The sequence below is a fragment of the Dermochelys coriacea genome, chromosome 23 (genome assembly GCF_009764565.3).
Source record: "Dermochelys coriacea isolate rDerCor1 chromosome 23, rDerCor1.pri.v4, whole genome shotgun sequence".
NCBI lineage: Eukaryota > Metazoa > Chordata > Testudines > Dermochelyidae > Dermochelys > Dermochelys coriacea.
The window spans coordinates 13,510,269-13,519,934 of record NC_050090.1 but is presented as its reverse complement, the minus strand read 5'-3'; the positions used below and the strand labels follow the sequence as shown (position 1 = coordinate 13,519,934).

Here is a 9,666-nt window from a genome sequence, read left to right as displayed (position 1 = left end):
GGGTGGTTAATCGATAACCTGGGGGGCGGGGGTGTATTTATATCCGGGCCCGGAGACACTGGCTTCACAGGGACGTCGCAGGACCCCGCCTGCCATGCCCCACGGTGCCCCCCTCCTCCTGCTGCTTCTGCTGCCCTGGGGCAGTCACTGCACCACAGGTGAGGGGCAGGGGACCCCCCCCCGACCCGCTGGCATATCTTCCCGCCAGCCGCCTGCCTGCCCCCCACCCGCTGGGTTCACATGCTTCCCCCTCCTCTCTCTGAGGGTTTCCCCATGCCCCTCCCCCGCCTGCCGGTGTCCTCCCTTCTCCCCTCCCTCGTCAGGGTAACCCCCAGCTCACCCCCCCCCCCCCGCTGGCCTCGCGTCCCCCTTCACCCGTCCTCCGGCCTGTCCCCCTCCCTCACTAGGGACCCCCGGCTCCCTGCCTCTTCCCCCTCCCCTCCCAAGGGGTCCTTCCACCCCCTCTTCTCTACCCCCCAGGGAGGGGGCCTATAGACTGGAGGGGGTGATCTCGCCCCCCCTGCCCCCACCCGAGGAGTGGGTCTGGCTCAGCTGCCTGCCCTTGTCCCATGTGATTTTGTTCCCAGGTAGTTGTCCCGGCTGGGGCTTTAAACAGCCTTTGCTAGAAACGAGGGAGGGGCCCCAGTTCTCAGCCCTAGAGAAGTGACCCCCAGGGCTCCCACCAGGGGCTGGGCAGGGTTGAGAAAGAGATGGAGGGATAGATAGGTAGATGGGGTGGATGGGGATAGAGGGGAGGATGGGGATGGGGATAGAGAGAGAGGGGTGGGGGTCTGAGGATGGATGGATGGTACATGGGGCCATGTGAACAGTCAGGTGTCTGGGGCATGGACACCCAGCCAGGCTCCCCAGCCAGTTTGGAGGGGAGAATTCTGCCCCCCACCCCCACCCCGGCACCCAGAGGCACTCGCAGGCCCTGCCCCGCCAGCTGGTGGCTATGGCTTTGGTGGCCTTTCCCCTACGGGCAACCTGCCCTCCTACCTTCCCATTAAAGTGAGGGGGGCTTTGGGGATGGGGAGGGAAATGTTTGTAAGAGGCTCACCCCCTCCCTCTTCAAACTGCCCCATTTCTAACAGCACTTTGGGGGGAGGGGGTGTCCCTGTGTAAACAGCTGAGTGGGAGCCAGGACTTCTGGATTCTATTTGCTGTGACTTCCTTCCCCTCCTTTTATGCCTCAGTTTCCCACCTATACAAACCACTCCAACAGCTCCCCTTCATGTCCCCCCAGGCGCAGATGGGCCCAGTCGCTGCCCAGCCCGGAGGGAGGAGCCAGCAGAGGGAATGGGCCAGACCTGCCAGAGGACCTGCACCCAGGACCGCGATTGCTCCGGCCGCAGGCAGTGCCTGTGCGATGGGGCCTGCGGGCTGAGCTGTGTGACACCCGGTAGGCACCAGGATTGCTGCTGACTCCCAGCCCCCGCCCCCCAGCTCTAACCGCTAGACCCCACTCCCCTCCCCGAGCCAGGACAGAACCCGGAATTCCTGGCTCCCAACCCCCCCACTCTAACCACTAGACCCCACTCCCCTCCCCAAGCTGGGACACAACCCGGGAGTCCTGGCTCCCAACCTCCCCACTCTAACCACTAGACCCCACTCTCCTCCCCGAGCTGGGACACAACCCGGGAGTCCTGGCTCTCTCCATCCCAACTGTCTTTGTGCTTCCCAGGCCGGACCTGCCCGTGGCCCGTGCAGATTGATAATGCCGAGACGCGTTTGGCCCAGGCTTCCCGCGGCTTCGGGGCCCTCATGGAGGTGACCTGCCAGCCGGGCTTCAGGATGTCCAAAGGGCAGGGAGCAGCGCTGAGCCGATGCCAGGGGGACAGGAAGTGGAGTCTGACGGCACCCTGCGAACGTAAGGGACAGGAACACCACCGCCAGTCACCAGCCGGGGCCTTCGCCATCATCCACCCTGCAGTGCCAAGCACCGTGATCCTACCTCGAGCACCATCACCCAACACCCACCCCCAACCCCGTCACCCCACCCCCAACCCTGTCACCCAACATCCGTCCCAAACACCATCACCCTGCCCCAAACACCATCATCCAACATCCGCCCCAACTTCACCACCCCAGCACCGTCACCCAACACTTGCCCCCAACACTGTTACCCTGCCCCAACACTGTCACCCAACACCCGTCCAACCCCGTCACCCCGCCCCCAATCCCGTCACCCAACATCCACCCTGACATCATCACCCCACCCCAATACCGTCACCCATCACCCCGCCCCCAACCCCATCACCCAACATCCGCCCCAACACCATCACCCTGCCCCAAACACCATCATCCAACATTTGCCCCACCCCAACCGCATCACCCCACCCCCAACCCTGTCACCCAACATCCGCCCTAACATCATCACCCCACCCACACCCCCATCACCCAACATCATCACCCCGTCCCCAGCACCGTCACCCAACAACCGCCCCCAACACTGTCACCCCGCCCCAACCCCATCACCCAACATCTGCCCAGCCCCATCACCCTGCCCCAACCCCATCACCCAACACCCGCCCAACCCCATCACCCAACATCCACCCCAACATCATCACCCCGCCCCCAGCACCGTCATTCACGCTGGCAGTTGCCAAGGACAGGCTGCTCTCTAGGCAGTGAGCTGATCAGAATGAGTCCTGGGGCCGATTCAAGGATAACGGATCCCCTGGCAAGCGGAGACCTAGATACGGAGGCGAGCAGCTATCCTGGACCTCCCCCAGCCCACCCCCGGGGGAGTCAGGGAACACAGCATCTGGAGCAAGGGGGCCGGCGCTAAATAGGGTTAAGGGACCACCTCCCCAGGGGGCCCGAGCTCTGGGCCACATGGAAACTGTCCCACCCCCCCCCCACGACAGCACGCTTGCGGGAGAGGCTGAGAGCCAGGACTCCTGGGTTCTTTCCCCGGCTCTGGGAGGGGAGTGGGGTCTAGTGGTTAGAGCAGCGGGGCTGGGAGCCCTGACTCCTCGGGTCTATCCCTGGCTCTGGGAGGGGAGTGGGGTCTAGTGGTTAGAGCAAGGGGGCTGGGAGTCAGGACGCTTGGGGTCTATCCCAGCTCTGGAAGGACAATGCGGAGAGTGGGGGGTTGGGAGGCAGGACCTTCACCTCCAAAACCAATTGACTCCCCTGAATTTTCCCCTCAGAGCCAGGACTCTGCCCTCCTCACTAAAATTCCAGTGAAATAAGAGAAACTTTCCCCTCCAAGCCTCAGATGCTGCCCCCCCCAAAAAAATTAGAGCCAGATCCTCAATCTAAACTTGGAACCCCCCAAATTGGGTGACCCCTCCACTCAGAGATCTCTGACCCTTGGGCTCCAGCCAAAGGCAAGGAGCCAAAGTCTTCTTTATTTCCCCCCCTTTCCCCATGAAATCTTCCCCGCCCCATGCCACCCAGGAGAGAGATGGAGCCTGTTGGGGGGAGCAGAACCCAGGAGTCCGGGAGAAGCAGCATTCAGGGAGGGGCCTACTCCCAGCAAAACCCATGGGGTTCCCCCACTGGTCTGGGAATTACAGCCCCGAGGGGAAGGCTTTGGAGGAGAGGTGGGGCTAAATAAGGGGAGGGGCCAAATGTGGAATGGGGCGGGGCCTGCTGGGAGCGGGAGGAGGCAAATGGGGCAGAAGGGGAGGAGTTTACAGAGAAGGAGGAGCCATAATGGGTAGAGAGGGGCCAAATGGGGCAGAGGAGAGTCTTGCCATGAAAAGGGAGGAGGCAAATAAGGGAATTGCAGGGCTTAATGGGACAAGGAAGGACCCCATGGGGATGGAGTCTACTGAGAGGGAGGAGCAAATGGGAAAGGGGAGGGGCCTATTGGAAGAGGGTGGGGCAAGGACCTGACTCTTAAAGGGAGGCTGCCCCACCTCCTGCAGGTGTTAAAGGGGAAGGAACCTAAACCTAAAAAAAAAATCTTCTCCTTGCTGAGGGAGGCCTTTAATGGCTCTTTATGTCTGGAGGATGCTAAGGGTTAAGGGGGAGGAACTTAGCTGCCAGATAGCAGTGACCCCCTCCCCAATTGACTCCCCTCCCCCTTCCATCCTCTGTTCCAGGGGATCTGACCCCGTCGTCCTTCTGCGCCCCCCCGCCAGAGACCGACAATGGATTTCACAGCGGCGCCTCCTACAGGGCAGGTGGGGAGGTACGGTACAAGTGCAAGCGCGGGTGAGTTTTCCCCCCCCCAGCTCTGCCGGTGCCCCTCACTCCCGACCCGCAGCCCCTCAGAGCGTCCAGCCCCATCTCCAACCTCACCTCTCCCCTTGCTCCGCAGGTACCGGCTGGAGGGCCCAGAGACCATCCGATGCCAGGAGAACCAGGAGTGGTCTGGGCCCGCCCCAACCTGCCACCGTGAGTAGGGCGAAGGGGGGCAGGGGTGGGGGGTCCCAGTTTCTCTCTGTCCCCATCTGCCCCCATGCCGGGGCTGGCCCATCCTCCTGGGCTCCAGCGCCAGGGCGGGCCCCCTCCCAACTGGGAGGGAAGGTGTGGGGCTGGGATGGTGCTTTTGGAGGGGGGCATGAGGGAGTTTGGGGGATGCCCTAGAGAGATAGAGACAGGCCCCCTCCCATCATCCCTCCATCCGCTGCTGCATCCCCCCAATCTCCCGCGGATACCCTGCATCCTCTCCAGCCATCCACCCCCCACACCCCCATCCATCCCCACACCCTCATCTGCCCCCACATCCCCTCCAGCCATCCACCCCTCCCCACACCCCCATCCGCTCCCCAAATCCTCTCCAGCCATCCACCCCCACACACCCTCCACGCACCCCCATCCACCTGCCACACCCCCATCTGCCATCCACATCCTCTCCAGCCATCCACCCCCCACACCCCCATCTGCCCCCCAAATCCTCTCCAGCCATCCACCCCCCCCACACCCTCCACACACCCCCATCCACCTGCGACACCCCCATCCGCCCCCAAATTCTCTCCAGCCATCCACCTGCCTCACCCCCCATCCATCCACACACCCCCATACACCTGTCACACCCCCATCTGCCCCCCACATCTTCTCCAGCCATCCACCCCACACACACACCCATGCATCCCAACACTCCCATCTGCCCCCCACATCCCCTCCAGCCATCCACCCGCCATGTTCCCATCCGCCCCCCACATCCTCTCCAGCCATCCACCCCCCACACACCCTCATCCACCCGACACACCCCCATCTGCCCCCCACATCAGCTCCAGCCATCCACACCCCCATCCGCCCGGTATACCTTGAATCCCCGTACACCTCCCCACCCTCCTGCATCCCTGTACCCCCCCCATGCAGCCTCCATCTCTCCTACCCAGCCCTTCGTCCTTCCCTCCCCCTGGCTCTGCTCTGTCCATTCCCCGGGCCTGGCCGTGACCCCCTCTCTCCCCCAGCCGTGTTCTGCCCGCCCCCCGGGGACATCGCCGAGGGCTACCTGGTGGCAGTGGAGAAGGCTCAGTATCGGGCCGGGGAGCTGGTCTATTACCTCTGCAAGCGCAGCTACCTGCTGGACGGCACCAACCGGGTCACCTGCCGGGGCAACGGCACCTGGTCACCCCGGCCCTTCTGCAGAGGTACCGCCCCCTCCCCCATTCCCCTCCTCCCCCAGAACCTCCAGCCAGAGCCACGGGCCCATCTACCCCGGTATCCTGCCTACTCCAATCCCTGCCCGATCAGCCCCTGGGCCCATCCCCCCCCCACCCCGTGATCAGCCCCCGGGCCCATCTACCCCGGTATCCCCTCTCCTCCCATCCCCTCCCCCCCATGATCAGCCCCCGGGCCCATCTACCCCAGTATCCCCTGTCCTCACATCCCCCAACCCCATGATCAGCCCCCGGGCCCATCTACCCCAGTATCCCGCCTACTCCCATCCCCCCCCAATCAGCCCCTGGGCCCACCCAGTATCCTGCCCTCTCCCTGCCCCCAGATCAGCCCCATGGGCCCTGGTATCCTGCCCCCTGGATCCCCCTGGACCCATCTACCCGTTATCCCACCCCTCCCTGCCCCTCCCCAGCTGGACCCAAGGCCCATCACCTCGGTATCCCGTCTCCCTGCAGCGCGCTGCATGGTGCCGGCCCAGCGGAGCCGTGTGCTCTACCAAGGCCGCAAGCTCTGGATCCAGGAGATCCCACAAAGGCAGGTCCAGCATGGGGAGATCGTCACCTTCTACTGCCGGAGCCAGAACCAGACCCAGAGTTGCAGCTACCCGGCCCCCTCACACTGCTTCGATGGCCTGTTGCCCCTGCCGGCCTGCTACGATGGTAAGGGACAGGGGGCTGGGGTGGCATGGGGAAGCCTTTGGGGGAGCTATGGGGTAGTGGGGGGGGAAGGAGAGAGCTGTGGGGAAGCTATGGGGCAGTGGGGGGCAGGGAGGGAGCCATGGGGGGAGCTATGGGGCAGTGGGAGGCAGGGAGGGAGCCGTTGGGGAGCTGTGGGGAAGTGGCGGCAGGGAGGGAACTGTGAGGGAGCTATGGGGCAGTGGGGGGCAGGGAGGGAGCTGTTGGGGAGCTATGGGGAAGTGGGGTCAGGGAGGGAGCCGTGGGGGCGAGAGATGTACTGGGGGAGCGGCTGTGTGGGGACAGGAAGCTGTAGGGAGGCAGCAGAAGAGAGGTGGGGGTGTAGATCTGTGTGGGGAGGGGTATGTCCACAGGGCAGGGGGCGGAGGAGGTGGATCCTGTGGGTGGGGAAGAAGGGAGTTCAGCAGGGGAGAGCTGAGGAGGACGGGGGGGGGGGAGCCCTGTGGGGTTCGGGGGGATTCAGAGGGGAGCTTCAGGGGTGCTGGGGGTATTTTTGCCCCACTCCCCTCCTCAACCCTGACCCCGTCTCATTTCAGAGCCCACCTGGCTGCAGTACAAACTCTTCCCCAAGAGGGTGGTGTCCGAGATCCACCCCTGCTGAGCCCCGCTGGCCCCCCACACCCACACACAGCCTGACCAGATGGACCGCCCATGTGGCGGGGAGGAGCCAGTGGCCAGCAGGGGACCCGCTGGACAATGTTCCCTTCATGGGAGGACCAATCGTGTGAAAGCTCCTTGCGCGAGGGCCCCAGATTGCAAAGGCTGCTTGTGCAAAGGTCCAGTTGTGTGAGGAAGGTCGAGGCTAAGGTCCCATTGTGCAAAGAAGGTCCCTTCATGCAAAGGCCCCATCATGCACAAACTGCGATGCCAAGGCCCCGTGTGAGTTCCCATCGTGCGAAGGCCTCATTGTGCAAAGGACCCATTGTGCGAGAGCCCCATCGTGCACAGGCTGCAATGCCAAGGACCTACCGTGAGACGGTCCTATCGTTCGAGGTCCCATCATGCAAGGGCCTCTCGTGCAAAGGGCCCATCGGTACCAGGGCCCCATTGTGTTGGGCGTGAAAGAGCTGTGGGCAGAGTGGGGCAGTGGAAGGGGGCTTCCCTGCCCCCATTCAGTGCATTCCAGTTGCCGGGGGGATCCAGTCCTGGCTTTAGAGCCCATCTCCGACCCCAATAGAGAACTGGGGGGGTGGGGGGGAAGGAGAGAGAAAATCCAGGCAACTCCATTCCAGCTGGCAGTGGAATCCAGTGCTGGGTTTTCCCTCTCCCCATAGGGCACACTTGGGCAATCCATGGTGGAAGGAATCCTATCGAGTCCATTCCTGCTGCCAGGCAGATCCAGTGCCAGGTTCCCCCCACCCCCGCCCTGCAGTCCCAGAGGACCAGTCCATGGGAGGGGGCGGGGGGAGGAGGGGAAATCTAGTCGAGTCCATTCCAGCTGGCAGGATGATCCAGTGCCGGGTTTTCTCCTCCCTGTGGCCTCAGTGAAAGCCTGGCCCAGATTCCCACACCTGGAGTGGACTCTGAGTCCATCTCTGTGGCAGGAGGTGGGGGGCCACGGCGGGGAGGTTTCTGCTCTCTGGAGGGGGAAGGGGGAGGGGCGGGGGCTGTATGTTCACTTGTATTTATTGGCTGTGCGGTTGCCATTTTTAGTAGAGAAATAAAACAAAGCATGATGCTGAAATCTCTCCCAGAATACTCTGGGGCCTGGAATGGGGTGGGGAGGGAAATGCCCCACTAAGGGATGATCTTGGGGATCACCAGAAGAACATCCTGCTATGGGATAATATCAGAGTCAGGGTTCACCCTGGGGGAATTCCCCATATAGGATAATATGAGGGGTCACCTGAAGAACTCCCTGCTACAGGATAATAGCACAGGTCATCTTGGGAACTCCCCACTGTGGGATATATCAGGGTCACCTGGTGGCACCCCTCTGATATCAGGGTTCACCCAGGGAATCCCTTCCCTAGAGCATAATAGTTTTCATTCTCAGGGTCCCCCCAGGATAATATCAGTGCACCCAGGATCTCCCTGCTATGGGATAATATTGGGGGGTTCACATCCCTGCTATGGCTAATATCGACATTCACCCGGGGACCCCTGCCCTGTGGGATAATATTGCGGTTTGCTCAGGGGGACCCCTCCAGACTCATATCAGGGTTCAACAGAAAAAATCTCCCTGCTATGGGAAAATATTCTGGTTGAACACAGGGAATTACCCCTTGTGAGCTCATTTTGGGGTTCAGCCAGGGGAACACTCCCTTGACAGAAAATGTTGGGGTTCAGATGAGAAACTCCCTGCTGCAAGGGGTCCCCCTTTTCTCTCTTCCTCAGTGCTTCTGCCACAACACCCCAAAATCCCTCTCCCAGGAAACCTACGTGGGGGGGTCAAATTCCCCAGGGCTGGGTGGTGGCGTTGTGGGGGCTCACACTTCTCCTTCTCCCAGGCAGGCGGCTTCCTGGAATAGGCCCTGGGCAGCGTCCAATGCAGGCAGCCAGGGAACAAAAGGCCAAAGACCTGATACTATTCACGCACAAACAGAACAGGGGCGCGGAGGTGAAGGACTCTGGGAAGGACGGGGACAAGGATGGGGGGGGTCAGTGTGTCCATCCCTATCCCACCCCAGACCACAGCGACTTGCCTCCCCCAACCACAGGAGCAGCGCCCCGTGCTGTTAAATCCGGGACATGTTACCTTTAGCCTGCGGAACTGACCGACACATGAGTTAGCATGGGCTCAGGGCCAGTGGAACTTCCTGGGCCCAGAGTGAGGTCAGGAAGGGCTGTGAGGGTTCCCTCTTCCCCCAGATGCATTACGTGTGGGGGGATAGGGGGCTGGACCAGCCTTTCCTTATGGGGAGTTATTCCTCCATTGCCCATGTGGGGGCGTTTGGTATCTTCCTTTGACTTTGACAAAGCTACAGCTGACCACTATCTGAGACCGAGATAGATTGGCCATGCCTCTGGTCGAGGGGGGCAGGGAGGGGTGGGATACCAGGATAGATGGGCCCATGGCTCTGGTCCGGGGGCAGGGGCAGGTGATGAGATACCAGGGTAGATGGGCCTGTGACTCTGGTCTGGGGAGCAGGAAGGGATGGGATACCACGGTAGATGTCCCATGGCTCTGATCTGGGGAGCAGGAAGGGGGTGAGATACCAGGGTAGATGAGCCCGTGTTGTGGTCCAGGGGGCAGGATACCTGTCAGCTCTGTGTTCTTGGTGAACCAGGGCGCAGTATCCAGTCTGTCTGACTCACAAAAGACCTCCACCTCCCCCGCACTTCCCCAAGTGTCTGCTTGTACCAAAACTGCTCCGAAGACAGACTTACAAAAAGCAATGGAAAGGCTGTGGGAGACCCACTGAAACCCCTGGAAAGAGGGTGACAG

At 62.1% G+C, this 9,666-nt stretch overlaps 5 protein-coding genes across 19 annotated transcripts in view; 4 read left to right on the top strand and 1 right to left on the bottom strand.

Annotated features, from left to right (window-relative positions):
• LOC119846859 (immunoglobulin superfamily member 1-like) overlaps nucleotides 1-9,666 on the bottom strand; it is a 597,460-nt gene that overhangs the window by 268,714 nt on the left and 319,080 nt on the right. The window lies entirely within an intron of this gene.
• LOC119847133 (immunoglobulin superfamily member 1-like) overlaps nucleotides 1-9,666 on the top strand; it is a 660,993-nt gene that overhangs the window by 403,074 nt on the left and 248,253 nt on the right. The window lies entirely within an intron of this gene.
• LOC119847459 (leukocyte immunoglobulin-like receptor subfamily A member 6) overlaps nucleotides 1-9,666 on the top strand; it is a 652,437-nt gene that overhangs the window by 394,518 nt on the left and 248,253 nt on the right. The gene's annotated exons all lie outside the window — the stretch shown is intronic.
• Nucleotides 1-9,666, top strand: part of LOC119846912 (immunoglobulin superfamily member 1-like) — a 615,137-nt gene that overhangs the window by 386,155 nt on the left and 219,316 nt on the right. The window lies entirely within an intron of this gene.
• Nucleotides 18-9,232, top strand: LOC119847324 (beta-2-glycoprotein 1-like). Its single transcript, XM_038382006.2, has 8 exons — nucleotides 18-158; nucleotides 1,247-1,402; nucleotides 1,685-1,870; nucleotides 4,056-4,167; nucleotides 4,274-4,350; nucleotides 5,376-5,555; nucleotides 6,039-6,242; nucleotides 6,815-9,232. The coding sequence occupies exons 1-8, from the start codon at nucleotides 95-97 to the stop codon at nucleotides 6,877-6,879; spliced, it is 1,044 nt and encodes a 347-aa protein (XP_038237934.1). The 5' UTR covers nucleotides 18-94; the 3' UTR covers nucleotides 6,880-9,232.

Coding starts and splice junctions, on each gene's coding strand:
- LOC119847324 (XM_038382006.2), top strand. CDS start 95: ATGCCCCACGGTGCCCCCCTCCTCCTGCTGCTTCTGCTGCCCTGGGGC. Junction 159..1,246: donor GGGCAGTCACTGCACCACAG/GTGAGGGGCAGG, acceptor ATGTCCCCCCAG/GCGCAGATGGGCCCAGTCGC. Junction 1,871..4,055: donor TCTGACGGCACCCTGCGAAC/GTAAGGGACAGG, acceptor CCTCTGTTCCAG/GGGATCTGACCCCGTCGTCC.